Here is a 26,075-nt window from a genome sequence, read left to right as displayed (position 1 = left end):
TTATATGGTTTTAAAATAATAGAATTAATTGTTAGACATACTAAGGAGTATTAGAGTGAATGTCAAGGAAGCTTGATTTTTGTGAGAGGTAAGATTTTGAATTCATGGTATGAGGTGAGGAAATTATTTCTGGTATTTTTCAAGACAGAGTTTCTCTGTGTAGTAGTTCTGGATGTCCTGGAACTCACTCTGTAGATTAAGTTGGCCTCAAATACACAGAAATCCACCTGCCTCTGCCTCACAAGTGCTGAGATTAAAGGCATGCTCCACCACTGCCCAGTGTTTATAGAGCCTCTTGAAGTTACAATGTCATGTAGTATATGGATGATGTTTGGGAGAGGGGTAATCAGAAAGCACAGGTTTAGCTGAAAGACAGTGTGTACAATACTTAGTGTGACTAATGTGAGCCCCTATCATCACATGAGTGAGATTACTCCTATTTTTTGGGTGTGGTTTAATAAAATAAGACTTTACTTACCATTTGTGAGCATATTTTTATTTGAAAATTAACTGATTTACGGAGTTGCCAGTTAGTGCTATGTTGACTTAAAACACTTGTGTTAAACTTCAAGATGACATTTCATTTTGCTAAAATTTTCCCCCCACCCTTCCGACAGAGATCTATTAGATCTTTTGCCAATGATGATCGCCATGTTATGGTGAAACATTCAACAATCTATCCATCTCCGGAGGAACTTGAAGCTGTTCAAAATATGGTGTCTACTGTTGAATGTGCTCTTAAACATGTCTCAGATTGGCTGGATGAAACAAATAAAGGCACAAAAACCGAGGGGGAGACAGAAGTAAAAAAAGACGAGGCTGTGGAAAACTATTCCAAGTGAGTGTTGAGGAGCTTTTGTCAAGCTTTGCTCAAAAAAGCTTGTGGGTCTTCTGGATTGAGTTGGTAATGTACTTGCTGTTTTTTGAGTTTTATCATATGTGACATAAAAAGATAGTAAATGTCTTGTGGTGTTTTTTTTCTGAGTTACATTTGGTAGGGAAGGGTAGAAGAGTAATGAGTAGAGGACTTTTGAGTGGATTTGAAGATCATGATATATTATTTGCTGTGTTGGTTTAGCTTCCCAAGTTCTAAAGTAAATACTAATGTTTTCTACTTCAAGAAAGCCATAAAAATACTATTTTCTAGCTGAATGTGGTGGTGCACACCTTTAGTCCCAGCACTCTGGTGGTAGAGACAGACTTATCTCTGTTGGTTTGAAACCAGCCTGGTCTACGTAGTGAACTTCAGTACAGCTAGAGCTGACTCAAAACAAACTGTTTCTGTCAGACATTTTGAAATCATGGTATAGGAGATATAAGAAAATATATTAGCAGTATTAACTATATTTACCTTGTTAATTCACAGAATTCACCAGTATCTGTTACACAGTGTTGATGTTCATTTTGTGTTACTTGTAGAAGGAAGAACTAATGGAAGCCTGGCCTTCTGATAGTTAAATGAAAAATGTAATGTAGCAATAATAGCAATCCATGAGATGAAGCCACAGTGCTGCCAGCAGTCAGATCTTGAGGTTTTATGTCATGCTAGTTTGGAGATACAGTTTTGAGTGCTGTTGCTGTGATTAGTTTAAGTCCTTACCTACTCTAGGCAATGAAGTTTATTTGGTTGATTATACCGTATTTATGGGTTTAAAAACACAACTTTAGCCATGGCTTACGTAAGTGAAAAGATTTTTCTCCCAGCTTTCAGTTGTTTCCATCACTGGTTAGTAGACAAGGAGAGGGTTGGTGGATGGATGGTCTGTACTGAAAGATAGTGCAGCCTTTTCCTCTTCAAAAAGACAAGCAGTGAGTTTCATGCTGAAGAGTATGACAACTGACAGTTTGACGTAACTGTTACACTGGATTATGCCTCAGTTTGTAGGTTCTTGTAAGTAATCCAGTTTTTCCTCAAATATGGTTTAAAATGGTAATTCTTTAATTTGGTATTCATATTAATGATATTTTCCAGTGGTTGGCTTATTGAGGAACTTTCGTAATTGGCTTTCTCTGTATATATTATAGTTCTTATGCAAGTTACTAATGTATTATTTCTATTACTTTTTCAAAATTTTGAAAAATTATGATTTTATATACAACATGCCCCTTCTTACTCTTTATTATTTTTGAATATATAGTTCAAAAAACATTAGAAGATGCATTTAAAAAGTACTAGTCTGTTATTGTTTCTCTTTTTATGCTTACATTTTGCTCATTGTTTGTACATTTTGCTTATTAAATTTCCACCATTTTACATTTGCTCATGAAGAGAGTTAACTCAGAGTCATTAATGAATTTTAACTTGAAGATAACTCTGAGAGTGTGCATACATACATGCGTGTGTTGGCAAAAGTAGTTAGTCTCTGCCTTCCAGATTGATTCCTTTGCTTCCTCTTTCCCTTTATGTTAATTGTGGACTTGAACATTTTATGCAAGTGCTCTACCATTGAGCTATATCTCATCCATTTTTTCGTCATATCTTTGCTTCAGTTTACTCTAGATAAAGTACAGAGGAGGGAGAGATAAAATGTTTGTAGTAATCAGAAAAAGCTCTATGAGCCAGGTCGTGGTGGCACATGCCTTTAATCCGAGCAGTTGGGGAGGGGGGAAATCAAAGGCAGGTGGATCTCTGAGTTTGAGAATAGCCTGGTCTACAGAGCCAGTTTAGTTCCAATAAAGCCAGGGTTACACAGAGAAATCATGTCTTTAAAAAAAAAAAAAAAAAAAAAAAAAAGGCTGGCATGATGACTCAGTGGTTACACTAGCTGCTCTTCCAGAGAACCTGGGTTCAATTCCCAGAAACCACACAGTGGCTCACAACCATCTACAGTGGGATCTGATGCCTTTTCTGGAATAAAGGAATACATGCAGGCAGAGCACTCATATACATAAAATCTTAAAAAAAAAAAAAAAAAAAAAAAAGGAAAAAAATGTTTAAGGAGGTAGTAGTTGGAAATTACTCAAGAGGTTCTGGTAGAGTTTTGTTAACTGAAGGCAAAAGTAAAAATCTCAGTAAAGTTTAGATGTGGAATAAATATAGGGACTGTTTAAGAAACAGCTGTATTTACTGAGTTTTTAATGTATGTTGAGCTCTGACAAATTTCATTGCTTACATTGAAATCTATGAGAACTGCTACATGAGAAAAGGTTGTATTATGGATGAGGAAGCAGGCTCAAAGAAGTCAAGTATATGTAATTCATACCCTCTAACACAGTAGTAGAACTAGGATGCAAATCAAGAAACCAGGAAACCAGGAGGCCTTCTGGACTGCCTACTACTGTGTTGAATGTCCTAATGTTCACAGTGACATGAAAGAAAATACATGGTTGTCATCCAAAATAGTTGTTTTGGGAGGCTATGCAGTATTCTGCATTTAATAGTTTAAAGGTGCTAGAGGAAAGGCTGGTAAGGAAGGGGTTATTGAAATAATCTAGTTGAGAGTTTGAACAGCTAGTTTGCAGGCAAGATTTTTGAGAATGATTATGGAAAAGGGATTATACACATTAGGGAGCCAGAGAGGGTGAAACAATAGCATATAAAACAATCCAAGATGACTGAAAGATTCCAATAGTTGCTTGTACTCATCTTCATCTTGGCTTGCTTTGTCTTTGTAGTCTTAATGTTTATTGAATCTTCATGATGGCACAGGCAGTGAGTGCCTAGTTTATAACTTCCTGTCTAGTTTTCACTGCACTGTACTCACTTCATTGCATTTTTGACTTCACTGACTTTGGACTAACTGGTGATTCTTTGCTTCTAAACTGCCACCCTCTCCAATCCAGCCAAATCAAATGTTCACATATCTTGCTTGGCATCTCTAATTGTAACTGTTTCCTTGAGAAGCAACTACAGAAGGTAAAGTGCCCAAGTGTCAACAATCCTGAATTTAAATTCAGGAACTGACTTGTTATTTAAAAAAAAAAAAAGTTTATTTCTAATGTATGTTAGGTGGTGGTGAGGGTAGTTGGTGGTGTATGTGTGTGCGTGCACGAGTACTTGGTGTGTGTGCTTCACTGTTGGGGCCACAGGTTGATGTTGGGTTCTCTTTCTGTCTTCCCTCTTTCCCTCTGTGCCATATTCTTTTAAGTGTTTAAAACGTTCCTCACTGGCCACCAATTGCCAGAGAATGTTCCTATATCTGCTTCTCCAGTATTCCTGCACTCAGCTTTTTTGTGGGTGCTAGGGATTAGATTTCCGGTGTTCATGCTGAGCTATTACCCCCCCCATTCTTTCTTATATCATCTTTAGTTATTGCTAAAAAGTACAGAAGGTTAAAAACAACAGTTTGACAAAATGTTGGAAGATTATTGAGTAATAGAGATGTCATAGTGAATTAAAATATCTATAGTGTGACATATGATCCTTGTTCAGTCTTTAGGGAAAAATAACTTTAAATGTGAGAGCCTTAAGTCTGAGATTTAATTTGTAGATTTTTGGATATTTGAGTGTACATACTTACATAGGTATTCAGGAAGCCAAGTGATTAATTATAGATTGGGAAATATATTATAGAAATACTAATACAAACTTTTTATTTGTAGGGATCCGGGTGGCCGGACATTGTGTGGTGTAATGAGGATTGGCTTGGTTGCAAAAGGCTTGCTGATTAAAGATGATATGGACCTGGAGCTGGTTTTAATGTGCAAAGACAAACCTACAGAAACCCTGCTAAATACAGTCAAAGATAACCTTCCTAGTCAGATTCAGGTAAGTACTATTTAACTGCATTTGAGAATTTATAGAGTTTGAGAAACTGTGATCTTGATGACTATTAACAACAATTGGCTAAGTTAGAAATAGGTATACAAAAAGAGTCTAGCATTATTTGGTCAATGAGAAACCCACATTTAAAGCACATTTCTGGTGACTTATACTCAGGGTATATTTACCAAAATACGGACATTAGTATACACTTTTAAACCTTTCAGACATGTCTTGCTAAGATTCTACATATCTCCTTGGTAGAGTTGGTGAGATGCAATAAAAAAGGTCCAACTGGGTTTTGATAGAGCACACCTTTAATCTCAGCACTTGGGACGAAGATCTCTGAGAGTTTAAGGACAGCATGGTCTGTTTGTAAAGAGAAACCCTGTCTTGAAAATCAAAAAGAAAAAGAAAGAAAAAAAAATTCCAAGCAATGATAAATAATTTATTTATTATGTATACAGTATTCTGCATGCATGTATGTGCAGGCCAGAAGAGGGCACCAGATCTCATTATAGATGGTTGTGGGCCACTATGTGGTTGTGGGAATTGAACTCAGGACCTCTGGAAGAGCAGCCAGTGCTCTTAATCTTTGAGTCATCTCTAGCTTTCTAGGCTAGTGAGGACTAAAGGACATAAATATTCTGAGGTTTTTGAAGGGTTAGGTTAGAAAAGGTGAAATAGGCTTGAACATTTAGGGCCAATGGTGGATACTATGAGACATGAATTTCAATTTAACATAGTATTATAGCTTTCCAACAATGCATTTTCTGTGTCTGGGTAAAGATACATTTCATTGGAAAGTGTTAATCTTAATTGTCAACTGATGTTAAGATTAAGTTATACACATGTGCACAACTACTTTGCTAGTTTATTTTGTGTCTGTGAAATAATTATGATAGGAACTTACTTTCTTATAGACTAAATACCTTCTCTGAATGCATACTTTAGGAACAGTTTGGTTATTTGCTACCTTAATATAATTATTGATGTGGAAACACTCCTTTTTCTCTCTGTACTCTCTTCCAGGGTTAGAGTTTCTTTGAACAAAGGAGGCTGAGGATGACAAACCCAGTAACCTTTGATGCAGTCTAGTCCAAACTCATACTATATTTATAATTTTGGATGTGTCTTATAATTGACAATTTTAGATTGACTTACAAAAGATACCTTAATTAAAAAATAATTTATTTTATGTGCGTTTGGGTTGTGCCTACATTTATATCTGTGAGAGTGTCAGGAGTGTCAGGTCCTTGGGGATTGGAGTTACAGGCAGGTGTGAGCTGCCATGTAGGTACTGATAATTGAACCAAGGAAGGACAGCCAGTGCTCTTAATAACTGAGCTCTCTCCAGGTCGAATAGATTTCTCTGTCTCTCTGTCTCTGTTTCTGTGTGTGCGCACGTGCATGTGTGTATATGGAGATCAGAGGAAAATTGGTTGTGTTCCTCTTTCTCAAGCACTGTTGACTAGAATCTCTTGGTGTTACCCGGGACTCCTTAAATTAGGATAGATAGGATGACTGACCATTGAGCCTCAGGGATCCATCTGTACCCATCTTCTCAGTCAGGGGCTCTAGGCAGGTGCCACTGTGCTCATTATTTTAAAAAATATATTTTTATTTTGTGTTGTGTGCACCATGTGTTTAGTGCCTGAGGAACTAGAAGAGGGCATCAGGCCCTCTGGAACTGGAGTTACAGATGGTTGTGAGCATCTGTATGGGTACTGGGAGCTGAACCCTGGTCTTCTGTAAGAGCAGCAAGTGCTGTTAATCACTGAGCCATCTCTCTAGCTCTGTTTATTGTTTTATGTGAGTCCAGTGATCAGATTTGAGTCTTTGTGCTTACATGGTAAGCACTCTATAGCCAACTCATCTTTCCAGTCCTCTAATGATCCCCCCCCCATTGGTAGAATGAATATGAAATTTTTTTTTTTTTGGTAGTTATTTATTTCATTTTCTGGTTCTTCCATTCATGGTGAGGTCTTTTCTTTCTTTGGCTTTTTCTGTTCAACATCAGAGTAATGAGTTTTCTATTTCTGATTTTTTTGGAAAGTATTTAATATTAAAATGACATTTTTTATAAATGTTCTTTTAGAATACACTTTTTATTCCTTCAGTCCATTTTATGTCAGCTAATACATATTAAGCTTCATCATTAAGAAATGCCTTGTATGATTTATTTAGTTACAATTTAATATTACAGTTTGGGTTGTTTTCTGAAAGCCCCAGGGTTATATGTTTATCTCTGTGTATGTTAAAAGAAGCAATGTGCTGGGTGATGGTGGCAGCACATACTTTTAATTGCAGCACTCAGGAGGCAGAGGCAGGTCTATAGAGCAAGTTCCAGGACTGCTAGGGCTGTTATACAGAGAAACCATGTCTAGAAAAAACCACCCACCCACACACACAAAAAAAAGCAATGTAAATTTCCCTGTGGATGTCATTTGGATTATCTCGTAAGTCTCAGTGGAATGACTTCTGAGATTTATTATAATTATACAAGGCAACTGTTTATATGCATTCTTTTCATGTGACTACAAGTAGACATCTTTGTCATTCATACTTTCTTGATTTACTTTAGAAATTTGTATAATCATCATTCGTAAGTCCTTGGCAAGTAGTTGTTTAGATATTCTGTCAATAGTGCTATAATTTTGAAGAACATTTCCAGCTATCTCTGTTGTATAATAATTTATAGTAATAATTTCAAGAGTAATTATTTATATTCTACTGTAATGCTGCTGTTGATACTTTACATGGAATAAAAATGGTTTGAAATATTATTTCATAGTTATCTGCATGGTTGACATTATGACCCTTTTAAGTTGAGAGAAGTTATCCCTGAAGTAAGGAACTAGTTACAGTTTTGGATTCCATTTACTCTTTGGTATAGTGATACTAATAGTTACAAAAACCTAGCGTAAGTGTCCCTTCTTAGAGATTTTAATATGATTGAATGTTTTTGAAATCTTGATGACTTTCAGAAACTGACAGAAGAGAAATACCAAGTGGAACAATGTATAAGTGAAGCTTCTATTATAATTCGGAACACAAAAGAGCCCACACTGACTTTGAAGGTGATACTTACTTCCCCTCTAATTAGGGACGAATTGGAGAAGAAGGATGGAGGTACATGTGTGTATATATATATATACACATACATACATATCTATGTTTTGTTTATATAACAGTTCTTTTCTGTACTGTGCTATCTATGCCTTGGGATTTAGGAGGTTACATACTTCATTTGATTGTGTTTGCCACTCCATGGTATTGTTAAAGTTTTGTTTTTATGTGGTATATTTTGTAATGGGCCTTAACTCTGCTTTAATTTTCTTTCCATTTCAGTGATCTGAATTCCTTTGTTTAGTGTGACTTCAAGTCATTGGTGTCCACTCTGTTCACATTCAGGATTAAATGTTGTCTAAAATAGAATTATTTACAGATTGCTTTGCATGTTGTGTTTGATTTCTAACAATTATATCCCCTTATAAATTTTAGTTATTTGTGTCTAGATTTGGTTTATAGAATAAAGAAAAAGAATTAGTAAATGGATATATTTTACTCAATAATCTTTAATCTTCAGTGTGTGAGCATACACACACACACACACACACACACATACACTTTTTTATTTTGGAGACAGGGTCTCACTGCATAACTGTGGTAATCCTGAAATTCACTATGTATAATTGGATGGCTTCAAATTCACAGAGATCTGCCTGCCTCTACCTCTTCAGTGCTAGGATTAAAGACTTGGGCCAACCCATCTTCTTTCATTAAATTTTGTGAAGCTTTTGACCCTACTACAATTTGAATAAGATGTATGTTAAAAAGAATTACTGTATGACACTGTCATAAATGTAGAATGAGAATTTTTTAACTGTTAGTTTTGGAAAGGAATGAAGGATGTGTGGTAAACTTCATTTTATCTTTTTATCTTGTCAAGTTAGTTATTTTGTACTCTTAGTACTATTCAAAGACACATGCCATGTGATATTTTTCCTGTGTTGGACCTTTGACCAGCTGGTTACTCTGACACAACAATTTAGAGGCAATATGGTATATATGGGCCAGTAGGATGCTTGGTATTTTCCATCTGCCAGATTGCAACAAATCTCATTGCATACCCCTTTATCATAAATACCACTAAAGTGAAAAGGAGTATATGTCAGTTTTGTAGTTTATTTCAAGTGTTGATAAGTATAGAAAAAGGCACATTTAACTGTGAGGTAGATTTTCGAGTTTTAGTTTCTAGACATGATCACAGAGTCCTGGAACAAAACTTTTAAAAAAATGCCTTTTTTGGGGGTGGGGTGGGGTGGTTGATCCAAATGTCAGAAATAGAATAACCATCAGAAACCAAATACATTTTTGAGTCATTTAAATAAAAGTACATGCAGTCTATAATTGGATTTAATGCCTCTATTTTACCCTTATGTAGCATGTCTATAGCACCTAAGAAGAACAGGTCTTTTAAATGGCTTAATTTTTTTTTTTTTTTTAACAACAGATCTATGATTTCTGGTTTCTGATGTGTTAAGATGTGTTAATTTTGGTAAGCTGTGTTCTTGACCCCGTTGTACAAAGCCAGCCATTTCTATGTAGTCCTGAAATTATAGATTTATAGATGCTATTAAACATTACTTTTTTCAGATTTTTTTTTTTTTTTTTTGGAGGGGGGTTGTTGTATAGGGTTTCTTTGTGTAGCTTTGGTTTTGAAACTTGCCCTGTAGACCAGGTTGACCTCAGACTTACAGAGATCTGCTTGCTTCTGCCCACCAAATGTTGGGATTAAAGTTGTGTGCCCTTACCACCTGGCTCTAAGCATTACTTTTTTATTGAAAGATGTTTATTTGCTCTGCTCCTTGTGTTCCCTCTTTGAAGGAATCAGGAAAACATAGCCTTTTCTCTTGTGATTTTGTGTTCTCACATGGGATTTTTGTCATAGCTATCCATGTTGATTCCCTCAGGCTTAACCTGTTGTCTTAAAAACCTTAATTTTTGTTTATAAAAGCTGAAAACAGGCTCTTAGTGTATTATACCATTCTGGAGCACTATTAATCATAGAATGGTTTTTGTAGCAGACAGAATTGCAGTCTTTGTTTAAGGTGTTTTGAGTTTCTCAGGATTGAAAGGTCACCATATTATGACTCATCAGCTGATATGTGAGCTCAGATAAGGTTAAGGAGTCAGCATGGAGCTAATGTTTAACAGATGTTATTTCTCTTTTTGAATGGCAGGAAGATTTGTTTTGCTGTTCTTAACATCCCATCCCTGTTGACCAACTTTGATATTTTACAGCTTATTCATTTTGTCTAATTTGGGCTTTGTCATAGACACCATTTTTTTTTTTTTTTTTTCTGTATTCCTGGGCAACTTGGAGCATCCAACATAATTGAGCATCTGAAGTTCTTTTTGTTTACCTAGACACTACTCTTTCCCCTGTTGTAAATCTTTCTATCTACATAGGATGGAGACACAAAGCACATTTAGCTTTCAGGGATATCTTACCCTGAAAGATAGCATCCTCTTCCTTTCTAATTTTCTTTCTCAAAGTTAAACAATGCCTTCTATCATCTGTCCTCCACCCTGAGACATTTTATCATAGTATTCTGACTTGCTTTACCTTTCCCAAATACACAGTTTGCAGAGATACACAAGTCATCTCTTTTTCTTCCCTCTCTTAACTTGCTAAATGACTTTGGTAAAGTCTAAATGAGAAGAAAGGAAGGTTGAGAACACAGAGCTAGAGGCCTGGAGCTAAGATAGGGCATTAGATTTATCTATAATATTTTCTGTGTAGAAGTGGATAACAATTCACTTCCAACCAAAATGATGTCACAAGTAAGACTTCTATGCTATCAGTGTTAGCATACTCTAATACTTTACTTAAAATCCTGTGGAATGACCATTTCCCTAGTACTATGTATTTCCTTTAAAAAAAAAAAAAAAAAAAAAAAAAGCACAGATCTTGCTGTATAACAGCTGTGTGTTCAGTTCTTAACTCTGTTAGTGTTGTGTGTCATTGGGCACACTTCTTAATTTCAAAGTACAGATAAAAAAAGACAGTAGTTATTTGCAGGATTCAGTGAGAGACTACATACACAATGGGGTATACAATTAAATAACTTCATAGTAGTGAAGTCCAGAAACCACTCAGCTTACTAAACATTCCTACCTACTCAATTTTTCTCAGAAGAACTAGTTTCAGACAGCTGAACCTTAACATAGCATAACTATTGATTGATTGATTGATTGATTGATTTTTAAGACAAGGACTTTCTATGTAGCTCTGTTAGTCCTAGAGCTAAGTGCACCAGCTTGTTACACCAGAGTGACCTTGATCTCAGAGTGATCATCCTGCCTGAGCCTCCTGTATGCCACACCTACCACACTCATCCACATAGCTAACCTTTAAACCACACTTGAATCCAGTATTATAGTCAGTATGGAATATACTCTGGTGCTAATAATAAGCTGGCTTATTCTGTAGCTGTTTTTTGGAAGGCAGGTTTCTTTCCCCACACCATGACTATCCTTTATCCTTAGCACCTGGAATCATACCTGATACAGAGGTAGGTTATCAGAGAGTACTACACATGAATCTTCACAGGGAATTTTCAGTCAGCATATTGTCTGAAAATACAGTCCAGTATATATAAAAAGAAATGTTAACATTGGGTAGCATCTTATGTGACTTGCCTAACATTTATTGGAGATTTATTTCTGTTACAGTGTTACGCCCACCATGTTTCAATTCTCATGTATGATTTATTTAAAGAAGTAACTCTCACAGTGACCTTAGAAGGGAATGTAGCTATTGCTCTATTTTAAATAGGAATGTGTCATGTTCTGCCAAATTAACCTGACAGAGTCCAATGTAGAATCCCCTCTCCTTCCTGCCTGGGCTTGCTGCATGGATACTTGCTGATTGTTTTTTTCTGACCATTACAGACCCTCAACTTTGGTTCTTGTGGTTTTGAACTAAAAATATATATGCTATTTTGCGGTGATAAATATTGCGTGGGAATCAAGATTCACTAGACTCAGTACAGGTTAGGTGAAGTTTATTCGGGAAGAATCCACTTACACAAGAAGCAGGTGACCGCCGCTAGCTCCAGCTCCAAGGATTCACCCAGGCTGCCCTCTGTGACCTGGCTGGAAGCAAGAGAGCCAGCTATGAGCAGACCCAAGACCTAAAACCATTCTCTTGCGTGGTCAGTGCCACAGGTGTGGTGGGTGGATATCTCATTGCAGATACATTGTTTTTTTTTTTAAATTATGTTTACATTCTAATTTTAAACCAAGTAGATAATGAAAATATAGTCTTTTCTGTCATTAGTACTGAGGTAGAGTCAGAGCTTGATAGAGAAGTTGCCTTAGAGTTCCTTTTCATCTGTTGATGCCAGAGTGGATTTCTGACTATTTCTGGCAGAGGTTCACTGGTATGTTTCCTGCTAGGGTTAGGATAGTAGATTGTTGCAGTTCATAATTGTGCTGCAGGCTAGATATGCACTGTGCAGAGCAAACCTATGATCATTTTCTTTCTGGTGCTCTACTATCACAAAGATAGTGTTTGTGGTACAGTTAGATGAATAAGAGGATGGTGCATCTTGGTTTGCCCTTATTGCTATATATATATATTTTTACATATTACTATGTCCTTACGTTTTTTTCATGAACATTAGTTCAGGAATAATGTCTTTCCAGAAAGCTTCATGGAATTGAGAGAAAGGAGGTTTCAAAATATCCTTAGATACACTAAAAATTCTGTCAGAATAAGCTGAGAGCTCAGCTTTGTCCAGATTGTCATGGAGCCTGCCATGATATTCCAGCTCAATTATTTTACTTTTGAAGAGCCAGGGCCTTGACACCTAACATATCCACAACCATTCCTGGCTTTCCACTTATTCTACTCCTAGTGTTTTGTGAACAGGGGCAGATAGCTTTCATGTAAGGCACTGAGAAAAACTGACTGTGTGCTACAGAATGGTGTTTGCTAGTCATTGATCTAACCTCCAACCATGCAAGCAGGTTTAGGCAGAATAGCCTTCTTTCCAGTGCTTCCATTGTTTCAGTGCACATGTATACATGCTGCATGTACTTTCATACTCTGATGGCAGGTTACAAAAACATTTTAAAAAGTTGTCTTTCTTTGCAGCTGACATTTTTGTCAATATTTGTCCATTTTTGTGCTATTTCTTATGTTTCTTACAAAGTGAGTAAAATGTATCATAGTTCTGAACTCTTGTTTATTTATTTAGCTTTAGTTTTTTTGAGACGGGATTTTATGTACCCCTGACAGGGAATTCCAGGCTGGTCTAGAACTGTCCACCTGTCTCTTGAAAATGCTGGGATTAAAAGTGTTTAGATGACAAGTCTAGCAGTTCTGCTGTTTTTAATTAATTAATGGCAATATTTTTTTTAAAAAGTAAAGTCTTTACCTAATAAAGTTAAAACACACACACACACACACACACACACACACACACACACACACACACCCACACACACCCACCCCTACCTGTGTTAAAGTTCTGAAATATGAATCTTGAGGTTCTATCAGGAAGGATATTGTTTTCCCAGCAGTAGTTCTGTGATTGCCATATTAATTTTTTTAAATTGGTGAAAATATGTAAAACTATATAATTAGCTATAGAAAGGAAATACACAAGCTGGGCTGGTAAGTAGCACTGTAATGCCATATGCTTATGTGTCACATAATACAAAAATCTTTGAAGATAAAATGTATTGTTACTATCCTGCTGTTTTCAGTCTCATGAGTTTATTAAAACATTTTGGATCTGTTGACTGTCAGAGCATGAAGAAACATGGCCATTTTGATGTCAATATTAATCTGCTGCAATTCTTTGTTATGAGCAGTTTCCTGATAGTCTGGTCCCAGAGCCATGTCAGTTCCAAAATAACACACAGAGACACAAATGAAATTGTTGGCCAGTTACTAGTGTTTCTTATTGGCTAGCACTGTCTTAAATATTAACTTATTTCTAACAATCTGAGTGTTTCCATGTGATCTTATCTTACCGGAGAGAGGGTCCGGACCTCTTAATGTCTGTCACGTCCTACATCTTGACACCTCTTTACATCTCCCAGCATCCTCCTTGTCTCCTAGTCCTGCCTATCTTGTCTTCCTATTGGCCAACAGGGCTTTAGTCATTAATAAGAGAAACATATTTACAGAATGACATCTCCCATCATCTTGTCTTTTCTGTCTAAAATTAAAAAAAGGGCTTTAACTTTATTTAACATAGTAAAATATATAACAAAAATTATCAAATATGAACTATAGTTAACAATATTTAGTTCATTAACATTTAGCAAGATTTAAAGAAAATATTCCATCATCTATCCTATCTTTGTGTGTCTAAAGTCTTATATGTAACTTATCTTTAATCCTAACTATGGAAAACTATAACCATAACTATCTGTCTTCAACTCCATCAAAGACCACAAAAGGATAATATATAAACTCTAGAAATGACAGAGGTAACTCGCCTGGTCAGTCACCCGAAGTTCTTCTGTAATATTCTATCTTCAGCCTATAGGCCATAGTGTGTCTGGTAAACTCCTCAGCAAAGCAGAAAACTGTCCTACCTGTATTGGCAGTTTCTTAGTCACTTTTCTGTGTCCTATAGAATGTCTGGAAGACTCTTCCATGAAACGGGAACCTTGTAGCATTTTCCATCTTGTTTCAGCAGTTACTTTTCTGTGGGTCCTGCATGTCTACTTTATAAAGCATATAGTTAAACAGTGTAGACAAGAGGAATATCTTGCCCAAATGGCTAGTCTTGCCATATTGGAAGCAAACTCCGTAATGAGTTTCTTTGATGTCCATCTTCCTTTGTGATACAGGTGGTATTGCCAGGAGCAGTCATGTCTCGCTGTCAAGAAAAACCTTAAACTATTTTAAATGCCATATTCTATAGTTTTTGAAAGGTTTGAAGAATATTTATCCATCTCAAATATATATCTCTATATCTAGAAATCCTAACTAACGTAAGTTTTGACTATTATAGGTAACTATCTATAATCTATAATAAATTATACATTATACTTTTAAATGAGCTATATAAACACAATACCTAAATAAGAGGAGAAATATATATATATCACAGAATTGACCTTAAATTGTATCAATAAATGAATATCCATTCCAAAACAAAGTGTTCATTTCTATACCATAATTCCCCTTTTACATTTAAAAAGAGATTGGTTGTGATCATTAACCATTTATAACCAACCCCATTTAAATGAAAGCAAACATTTATAGACAATATTTGGGAATGTGGGTGTTGTTCTTTCCAAACTGCTTCCTGCTGGTTGGGGACACTGTATTACCATGGGAATCCTAAGGAGACACAGAAATCCTGGCTGTAGTCTTCAAGGCTGCTTTGTCCCAGCTGCTTTGAATGTTGGATCACCTGGGACACTGTTTCAGGGGGTCTTGCTTGATCAAACCATGTTAGTCTGGAAGGAATCCACAGTTTGTCATTTTCTGTGGAAACAAAAATAGAAATTCTTTTCCCCAGTAACCTGTCCATAGAGTTAAATTTTGAAGTCAAAGCATTTTAAAAATATGTAAGTTGGATTAATTCAGCAGCATTGATAATCAAGTATGTTTTAGCAGTTGTTGTTCATTCCTTAGCAGTTGATCAATTCAAAGACAACACAATAGCATATACTATCCAGACTCTCTGTATTTTCTGTCTTCTTGTGGCTTTTTTATTACCTTATTTCTTTTACTTCTACTTTTCATTTTTTTTTTTTTGAGTCAGGCTTTCTCTGTGTAACTATTGCAGGTGGATCTCTTGAGTTAGAGGCCATCCTGGTTTACAGAGTGAGTTCCAGGATGGCAAAGGTTACATAGAGAAACCTGTTTCAAAAACAAAACAAACAAACAAAAAACAAAACAAAACAAAAACAAAATGAAGAAAAGAAGGAAAAAATATTTTAATAACTCAGTTAGGCATGTTAATTTTGTATTGACTACATTTAAACAATTTGATGACAAAATATTAAAATGACCCAGTTGTATATTTTGTGCCTGTCAACACAAGTCCAGGAGCTAGATCACCTGTGAATACCATATTTTTGGGGGGTTTATAAACAAGACCACATTGGTAATTCTTTTAGAAGCTTCTGATAGTATTGAAATGAAACCTAGTGTTGTGATTTTTCTTAGTAGGGTTAAAGGGAAACAATTCAGACATCTACCAGGAAGTTCACTTGGCAGGAAATAAGTGTGTAGCACATCATTGGTTAGTGTTGTAGCAGTACAGGAAACCACACAGTTCTTCCTTTTATAGTTGTGGTTTTGATTGGACATTAATTATGCCTTCAGGTTTAATAACATTTTAACTAGTAGAATTAAACACTAGGCTTGTCACTAAAGGGTCACTGATAACTAAGGAAGCCAAAAAGTGTCCCATGTTCTTGTGCGCCATCTAAAAATATTTACATCTCTTGAATCATGCAGTGAATTTCATATCTACCTTTTTAGAATATTGAGCAGTGTTGGTGGGACTCATATTTAAAATCATTCTTAAGAGAGAATGATGCCTGACTCAGGGTTAGACAAGCCTTCTTTAGGAAATCCATTGTAGAACTATACTTTTAAATAGTTCATCAAGACTTCAAAAATTAACAAACCTGCTTTTCCATACTTAAAGGAAATGAATTTGGTGATAGAAACTTGGATTTAGTATCATGTAACATCTCATATGTGGGTTAATTGTGAACCATATTTCAGTTTTGCTGCCTTTGATCATCTCAGACAATTGTGAAATAGTAAGGCAAATCCAATGACCTTAGTTATGTAGCAGTCTATGAATTGCCTTAAAGAAAAAGAGATTGATAAATATGAAATCATTTTCTAGTTACTTTTTATTTGTAATTTTAAAGTTTTGGTGCCAAAAAGAAATACTGAATGAACTTGAAGGTGATTGTTGAGATTCTCATCAGTGGAGTCCACTTTCTAATGGTAGTGATTGTGGTGACTGGGATTGTTTAGAAGCAAATAGTTTCTTTTTTGGTCACATTCATTATACTTTCAGCCTACCCAACTTTACTATTATGTAAGAGGTCCAACTTTTTTAAGATCCTGATCAGTCATCAAAATTGCTTCTGTTAAAATTTTTTTTAAATGCCAGCACTCAGGAGGCAAAGGCAAGTAGATCTGTGAGTTGGAGGCCAGCCTGGTCTACAGAGCCAGGACAGGCTCCAAAGTTACACAGAGAAACCATGTGTCAAAAAACAAAACAAAACAAAAAAAGTTTTTATTGTTATTGTTCCCAGATGTCTTCTTTGTAGTTTGACAAATGAAAAAGTGCTATGTATTTATTTTATAGTTTTCTGTGATGGTGTACATGTTCATTAATAAGATCCCTGATTATAAAAAGCAGTAGTCACTGATTCCTTTGCTGAATGAATTCCTTTACTTTCCCTTGTACGTTTGCACAGAATCTGATGACTCTTTGTTTAAATAATGTGGACTTAATTTAAAAAAGCAACAAAACCAAATTATGAGAATATCAGAAGTCTTATAAGTTCACTCAAATGCTGCTTTTGGTTGTTATTGATAATTTGTTAAGAACCCCCTTGCAAACTATATCTGTTTTCCTTTATCCCATTTTACTACTAGAAAATGTTATGGTGAAAGACCCTCCAGACTTACTGGACAGGCAGAAATGTCTGAATGCCTTGGCTTCTCTTCGACATGCCAAATGGTTTCAGGTTGGCACTTTGTTTTTTCCTTACTGTTCTGTGTTGATTTTATTTGGAACATCTGCCACTTAGTGTTTTCTGTATGCTGTATGAAATGGAGATACTTTGTAGCTTCTAGAGTTATTATTGTAGTAAATCAGTTCTTTGGATAAAGTGCCTATAATAGTTTCCATTGTGGTGTGTGAGAGAGCCAGAGGGATTGGGGGGTGGTTGGGGGTGCACCAGAGCCATCCACCTTCCTTACTGAGGTAGGGTCTGTTGCTGGTATCTAGAACTCACCAGGTAGGCCAACAAGCCCCAGGGATCTTCCTATTGCTGTTTCCCCAACACTGAGGTTCTAAGTGTGTGCCAACCACACCAGACTTTTAAAATAGGTTCTGTGGGTTGAATTTAAGCTTCCATGCTTGCATGGGAAGCACTTCCCCCAGTGTGCTATATCTCCATGATGTTTTGTTAACATGTAATTCTTTTTGGCTTACTATTCTGAATAGTAGATGATGGATTGTAAAATATAAACAAGAAAAGCTGAAAGTTAAAATAGTGCCTGGAATAGGGTTGTCATGAGTTTACAAAAATGTTTATATTATATTCATTTTACTTGAAAACCTGACTTTCTGAACTATAACTTGCTGTTTTTCATAACTTGATTTTTTTGGTTTGCTTGAAAACCAGTAAATTATTTGCTAATCGGTATTCATTAAAAAAAAATTATCCATGATCAGTGTATTTCAAATGAGGAATGGGTTTCTACAGGGATATTGGAATCATTTTGTTTGTTTTAGGCAAGGGCAAATGGATTAAAATCATGTGTTATTGTCCTCCGCATTCTACGTGATTTGTGCAACAGAGTACCCACATGGGCACCATTGAAAGGATGGGTAAGTATTTAAATGTGATTTAAAAACAAATCTGAAGCTATAGTAGAGGAAATTCTAGAAATGATGTTTCTATAGAATGACTATCTTCTGTTCTGAGTTAGTTAAGACATATATTGTCTTATTTTGCCCTAGAATTATACAGTTTTATGCATATAAACTTGTTTCTTTTGTTTTGTCATTTGTGTTCTAGATGTGATATATGTATATAAAATTTTTTAATTACCCCCTCTCTATATATATTTTCTCATCTAAAGGTTGTACACCTTTTACAAGTAATTCTATTCTGTTGGAACTCTGAACTGATCATTGGAACTCTGAACTGATCATTGATCACTCATGATTACTGCCCATGGTAGCCTTCTTGGCTGGTCCATTGCCCTCAATGTGTTGTTATATTTCTGTGGAGATTATCTGATAGACTGGTGTCTTTTCTAATTCTCATGAAATGTAGACACACATATAACATATTAGGTTCAATGCAGTGTTATAAATTATTTTATATATATGTGTGTGTCTCTATAAAATAAAGTATATCTGCAATTAGGTAAGTTCAGTGTTTACCTGATATTATTTACTACTTAGAGTTATAACATATATTGTAACATTGACTTAATTTGGAAATTATTATGCCTGATCCAGTCAAGAGTATAATGTAAAAATTTATGTAAATAATTTAAAGTTGTAAAGGCTTTAAAAAAATGAGCAATTATAAACATGTATGCAACATCACAAGTTTCAGTTTATCTAATTCAGAGATGTGGTTCTTTAATTGTTGCTCTTGTAGCAGACTATTTGAATTAACTCAGCTTTTATAGTTGAGTGCTTCTTAATGTAAGTGGGATTTAGATAGTTGTTACCTTGTTTATTTATTAGCTATTACTCATGTGAAAGCTTGTTAATCTTAAATGAATTATATGGCTATAATTTCACTTTTTTGAAACTAAAATTCAAGTTTTTGTCTCATTTTCAGAATATAGCTAAAAATAATTGGTTTTTAAGAAATGGTTGGACTAGAGTAATCATGGATGAAGAGTTGAATGAACCTTAAATATTAAATTGTCTGTATTTTTTTTTTTTTTTTTTTTTTTTTGGCTTCCCTTTTAGATAGAAATGTCAGCTCACATTTAACTGGAATCCTTTTAACACTTGGTGCATGTACTAATTTGTAATTTAATATCTTCTAGCCACTAGAGCTTATATGTGAAAAGTCTATAGGTACTTGTAATAGACCTTTGGGCGCTGGGGAGGCCTTGAGACGAGTAATGGAGTGTTTGGCATCTGGAATACTACTTCCTGGTAAGGGTTTCAAACTCTCAAGGCAGAAGAATAAGAAAAAAAAAATCTCATTTTACTTAATTTATCTAAACATATGCTAAATGTTTGTCTTCTGCAGAGGAAAATTAAATGTAGGAGTTGTGTTCTTTGGAATTTTAGCAGCTAGACTGTTTGTGTGGAAGAGTGCTGTAAAGCTTTTCCATAGTTCTAATTTGTGTTTTATATGTACTAACATAAAGGGTACTAATAGATATTGTGTCTGCTATGCATTTGCTTCATCTAGAAGTTTGAATTTGGAAATGTAAACACTTATTTGAAAAGTATGAAGTTCATTTTCATTGCAGTCTAATATTAAAATTGGAAAAATTAAATATGTAATCCATTTAAATCACTAGGGATAATTCATAATGCTGTGGTAAATAAGGACAGTTAGGTGTTTAAACTGCAAGTGGCAGATTGTTCTTAATACTGTACATATATGAGCAGATTTTTACCTTAGTTTTCAGTTTTTCCCCTTCTTTCTTTTGTCGTTTATATGCTCAAAACTCATTGCTAAATTTTTATTTTCCCTTGTTTTTCCCAAAGGGGGTCCTGGCCTTCATGATCCTTGTGAACGAGACCCAACAGATGCTCTGAGCTACATGACCACTCAGCAAAAAGAAGAAATCACTCATAGTGCACAGGTATGACACTGGTGTAACACAGAGTTCTTAGACAGATACCATAACTTCTACTTCTGAATTGTTGTATGTGCCTACTTTTCTTGTATGTTTAAGTTAGGGAATTCTACCAGTGTAACATCAGTATGTAAAGAATGTCATTTAAGTGTCATATAAGCTAGAATGGTTATTGAGAGTTGATTAAATATAATGTTTTATTCTTTAGCATGCACTTAGACTATCAGCCTTTGGCCAGATTTATAAAGTGCTGGAGATGGACCCGCTTCCATCTAGTAAGCCTTTTCAGAAGTATTCCTGGTCGGTTACTGATAAAGAAGGTGAGTATGAAAGCTGTTTTTTTGTTTGTTTATTTTTGTTTTTAACTAGAGTTGAGGGTTAACATTGAAAGTGGTGCTTGTACATCTTGTTTAGGTAGCTTAAACATTGATCATCTAAGTCACTGCTTTTCTTCTTAACTTAAATGGCTTCTTTCAAAAACATCAATGATATTAGCCTGCTGTCCCAATTGTTCTTATTAATGACCAGCTTATTTTCCCATGTTGCTAGATTTTGTTAGTGCATAGACTTAAGAACCATACTTTAAGCTTCTGGTCTACAAGGAGATAAACCATAAGTGAAGAAGAGACATTGTCCCTATCACTGGTCAGTGTGATAAACTTTCTGAATGTTGCAAGTGTTTTGTAGCTAGAAAGAGAAACAAAAATATTTTGGATGGGAAAAATGTATTAGAAAATTCATGATCACCTTCTGTTTGTACTTGTCTGTCTGTATTTGTTGTTGTATGTTTCCTGGGTAGATGAAACACATTCATCTTCCCACCCCAGAGAGGGAACTCTTGAGAGATCAAAGTAGAGATACTACCAAAGTCCCAACTTGGTGAATCAATGAGTTTTATTGGGGTTTTTTATAAAATCAAAAATGACTCAGTAGCAGCTGCATCATCCCAGCGTGATTGACAGCTCACAAAAAGCAGGGAAACCTGGAGCAGGCAGTTCAACAGGTTGGAGAGTATCTTTCTAGGTGCCTCAGTGGGTCTAAACCTTTTCCAGACTGCTCTTCTTGTCCCAGAGTCTTCTTTGTAGCTGAGCTTTACTTGCTCTGGCAGAGAGGGGCAATCTGGTCAGTTTCAGGGAGTTTTTCCATTCCCTAGCATCATCTGTGATTTCTTTTTTCAGTGTCTTAAAGTTTTTATTATGTCTTTTACTTTCATAGTTAAGACTTATTCTGAGATCTCGTGTGTGTGTGTGTGTGTGTCTGTCTGTCTGTCTGTCTGTCTGTCTGTTTGTGTGTGTGTGTGTGTGTGTGTGTGTGTCTGTCTGCAGGTCTTCGTGCAGACACTGGAATGTGCACACATGCTCTAAGAATGCTGTTTACTTCTCTCTTGGCATGTTTGTTGTTTCCATATAGGAAGGCTGCTGAGTTTTGTGTGTTCATTTTGTATCCTGTTAGTTTGCAGAATGTATTTATGAACTGTAGAAATTTCTTGGTGGTGTCTTTAGGGTCTTTTATGTTTAAAATCATACTGTTTGCAGATACCATTACTTTGACATCTTCCTTTCCTATTTGTATCTTCTTGATCTTCAGTTTAACTATTCTAGCTAAGATTATAAGCAATATATTGAATGGCAATGGAGATACTTGTCTTGTTCCTGAATTTGGTTTTAGTTTACAATGATGTAGGCTATGGTTTTGTTGCAAACTGCCTTTATTACATTGAGGACTTCAGGACTTTTATCTTAAAGAGAAGTTAGATTGTGGTAAAGGCCTTTTCTGCCTCCAATAAGATGATCATGTGGTTTCTATCCTCAGTCTGTTTATGTGATGGATTATGATTTACATATGTTGAACCATACCTACATCTTTGGAATGAAACTGACTCAGTCATGGTTGATATATTTTTAAAGATATACTTACCATGTATGTATGTATATAGTGTTCTGCCAGCATGTATGCCTGAGTGCCAGTAGAGGGCACCAGATTTCATTATACATGGTGGGCCACTATATGGTTGCTGGGAATTGAACTGAGGACCTCTGAAACAGCAGCCAGAATACTTAACCTCTGAGCCATTTCTCCATCCCTAATGATCTTTTTAATACATGCCTGCATTCAGCTTGCAAATATTATAGAGGACTTCTACATCCATGTTCATCAGAGGTCTTAGCTTATCATTTTTTTTGTTGGTTCTTTGTGTGATTTTGAAAATAATGACTTTATAAGAAGGCTGTAAATGTTCTTTCGGTGTCTATTTTATGAAACAATTTCAGAGGCATTATGATCCTCTGTATTTTCTCAAAGTGTTGTAATGTCTCCTTTTCCTTTCTAATTACAATTAAAAATCATTTTATTTGTATGAGTGTTTTGCCTGTATGTAGATCTGAGTGCCGTATGTGTATCTGGTGTATGGAGGCCAGAGGAGGGCATTAGATTCTTTGGAATTGGAATTATGGATGATTGTGAGCCACCATGTGGGTGCTGGGAAATGAATCCAGGTCCTTTGCAACAGCTAATACCCTTAAATCTCTGAGCTGTCTTTCCAGCACTGTTCTCTAAATTTGGATCTAATTTGGATTAGATCCTTCCTTGTGGTTAATTAAGGCTAAAGGTTTGTCAATTTTGTTTTTTAGTTTTCTCCCCAAAGAATCGTCTCTTTACATCATTGATTCTGTTGATTATTTTTCTTTCCTATTTCTTTAATTTTAGTCCTGTGTTGATTATTTCATCCTATCTACTTTCTTTGGGTGTTTGTTCTTGTTTTTGTTTTTCTTCAGCTTTCAAGTATATCATTAAATTATTAATATGAGATCTCTACAGTTTCTTAGTAGCACTGTGGTATGGACTTTCCTATTAGGACTGTCTTCATGGTGTTACATATATTTTGGTATGTTATGTTGTGTTTTTATTTTTATTCAGTTCCATGAAGTTTTCCTACCCTCATGGTTGTCCTGGAACTCACTTTGTAGACCAGGCTGGCCTTGAACTCAGATCTTCCTGTTTCATCTCCCCAGTGCTGGAATTAAAGGCATGTGTTACTGTTGCCTGGCTTAAATTTCCTTTTTGATTTCTCCCTTCATCCAATTCTTTCAGTACTTCATTGTCTTGTTTCCCTGAGTTTGTCTGTTCTATGCCATTTCTATTGTGGAATTCTGCTTTGTAACTTTATGACTAGATCAAATGCAGAATATTTAGTTTTCCTGTATTTGTTGAGACTTACATTGTATCCTTATATATGGTCAGTTTTGGGAAAAATCCCATGGGCTTTTGAGAACAAAGTGAATTCTTTAGTGTTTGCATAGAATGTTCTGTTATGTCCATTTGATTTATGATGTCACTTAACACTAGAGTTTCTCTGTGTAGTTTGTATCTAGAAAGTGGGTTATTAGAGTCCTACACTTTCACTGTGTCAGCATCAATCTGTGAGTTTTAGATTATTTCTTTTACGAAATTGGGTGGTCCTTTGTTTTATAAATGTTTTGAACTGTAATGTGCTCTTGGTGAATTTTTCCTTTAGAGTATTGATCTAAAGGTCTAGTTTTGGTTTAAAATCTCCTTTATTGAGAATTACAATAGTGTGTTTGTTTCTTAGTTCTGTTGGCTTGGAGTATCTTTTTTTGTTTCTTTACCCTAAAGTGGTATCTGTCTTTAATGAGGAGATGTGTTGTAGGCAACAAAAATACCCATCCCTTTTTCTAATCCCTCTGTTAGTCTGTTTTTATTGGAAAATTGAGACTGTTGCTACTTGGAGTTACTATTGAGCAGTGTTCATTAATTTCTGTTACTTTGTTGTGATGGTGATATTGAATTTTTAGGACGACTTATGGCTAACTGTTCTTGGGGGGGGGGTCTTTATTCCTCCTTTTTCTTGGGTATGTTTAATCTTCTCTTTAGACCTGAGTATTTCTTCTAGTATCCTCTGTTGAATTGGCTTAACAGACATGAATTGCTCAAATTTGGTTTAAATTATGAAGCATTTTTCTTTCTCTTCCAGTTATGACTTTTAAAATTTTGTTGGGTTTAGTAGTTTGAACTGACATCTGTGGTCATTTAAAAACTTGTAGGACATCAGACTAGGTCTTTCTTTCAAAGTCTATTGAAAAAGTATGGACTTGCCCTTATATGTGACTTGGTTTTTCTCTTTGTAGCTTTTAATAGCTTTTCTTTGTTCTGTACATTTAATATTTTTATCATTTTGTCTTCCACCCCCACTCTCATTCTATTTGGTTTTCTATATGCCTCTTGTACCTTGATAGACTCTTTCCTTAAATTTGGGAAATTTTCTTCTATTTGGAAATTATTTTCTGTGCCTTTGATCTAGGTTTCTTCTCCTTTTCTACTTTGTATTCACAGTTTTGTCTTCATAGTGCCCCAAATTTTTTGGATGATTTGTTCTTTGTCATTTTTATTTAAATTTTTTATTTTTTAATTGAGTGATTCATTTCTTCTTTGTCTTTGAGACATGCATTCTCCCTTTCATGTTATACAATCTGTTGCCTATCCTTTCATCTGAGCTTTCTATTTGACTTCATGAATCTGCCTGCCTGCCTGCTTGCCTGCCTGCCTCCCTCCCTCCCTCTTTTGTTTTTTTTTGTTTTGTTTTGTTTTGTTTTTTTGAAACAGGGCTTCTCTCTAACTCTGACTCTCCTGGAACTCATTCCAGGCTGGCCTAGAACTCAGAGAGATCCACCTACTTCTGCTTCAAGAGTCTTGGGATTAAAGGTGTGTGCCATTATCCCCAGCTAACTTCCTGACTTCTTCATTTGAAGTTTTGTTTGGCTTTTTTTCATAGAGTGTGTATTAAATTATATTTTTATATTGATTTGTTTTTATTCAACTTTATATTTTCTCAGTTTTTATTCAGGCATGTATTTATATCATTTTTTAGTTTCTTGAATATATTTGAAGGATTTTTAGGTTTTTTATATTTTTCAGCTAACCACAAAATTTCTAGGAGTACTTTCATATATATGTGTTCCTTGAAATATTACAGGCAGCAAATATGGACCTAGAAATACTTACAGTATGCCAGGTTGTCCTTCCTCTAGCAGTGTTGCCTCTATTTTCTACAGTTGTTATTGCCAGGCACTTTTGTGACATGAAAAGCTACTTTTCAGTTGAGTGTGGCATGACTGCTTTCTCTTGGTTCTTCTAACCCCAGTGCCAGCTTCTCATTTAGTTTTGTTTTTCATCTGTCTGAATTCTGAATAGTAAAAATTTCCCAGAATTTAATACTCTGCCTTTTGTCTTTATTTATACTGATTCACTTAGTCATCTGTCTTGAAATTCCTTCTTTTTACCATAGATGCCCTAAATTTATACTTCCATCTGGTTACTAGCTATCCAGTCCACAGTGTCTTTTCATTCATCACATGAATATCTAGCCAAATAGTACCTCAGACCTAACATGTTTAAAATCTAAAATTAAAAAAAATTATTTTTTATTTTATGTGCATGAGTGGTTGTTTTTTTTGTTTGTTTGTTTTTGTTTGTTTGTTTTGTTCGTTTTTGTTTTGTTTTCAGGACAGAGTTTCTCTATATTGCTTTGGAGCCTCTCCTGGAACTAGCTCTATAGACTAGGCTGGCCTCGAACTCACAACGATCCGCCTACCTCTGCCTCCTGAGTGCTAGGTGTATATGAGTGTTTTTTTACCTTTATGTATGTCTGTGTACCATGTATGTACCTGGTGTCTGAGGAGGCTCAGGAAGGGCATCAGATCCTATGGAACTGGAGTCACAGATGGTTGTGAGCTACCCATGTAGCTGCTGGGAATCAAACCAAGTCAGGTCCTCTGG

At 35.4% G+C, this 26,075-nt stretch overlaps 1 protein-coding gene across 5 annotated transcripts in view; it reads left to right on the top strand.

Annotated features, from left to right (window-relative positions):
* Strbp (spermatid perinuclear RNA binding protein) overlaps positions 1-26,075 on the top strand; it is a 113,674-nt gene that overhangs the window by 43,236 nt on the left and 44,363 nt on the right. For all 5 annotated transcript variants that reach the window (XR_007834565.1, XM_051185359.1, XM_051185356.1 and 2 more), the window contains 8 exons: positions 618-838; positions 4,543-4,708; positions 7,690-7,834; positions 17,370-17,461; positions 18,235-18,330; positions 19,515-19,626; positions 20,191-20,288; positions 20,491-20,602. Coding sequence is in view for 4 of the 5 variants with exons in the window: in XM_051185359.1 (XP_051041316.1) it covers positions 618-838; positions 4,543-4,708; positions 7,690-7,834; positions 17,370-17,461; positions 18,235-18,330; positions 19,515-19,626; positions 20,191-20,288; positions 20,491-20,602 (1,042 nt within the window). In the remaining variant the exon portion in view is untranslated. The remainder of the gene's footprint in view (positions 1-617; positions 839-4,542; positions 4,709-7,689; positions 7,835-17,369; positions 17,462-18,234; positions 18,331-19,514; positions 19,627-20,190; positions 20,289-20,490; positions 20,603-26,075) is intronic.

Source organism: Phodopus roborovskii, unplaced genomic scaffold, assembly GCF_943737965.1.
Source record: "Phodopus roborovskii unplaced genomic scaffold, PHOROB, whole genome shotgun sequence".
In the NCBI taxonomy this organism is placed as follows: Eukaryota; Metazoa; Chordata; class Mammalia; order Rodentia; family Cricetidae; genus Phodopus; species Phodopus roborovskii.
The sequence above is the reverse complement of the archived record's forward strand: the minus strand, read 5'-3'. Positions and strand labels throughout refer to the sequence as shown.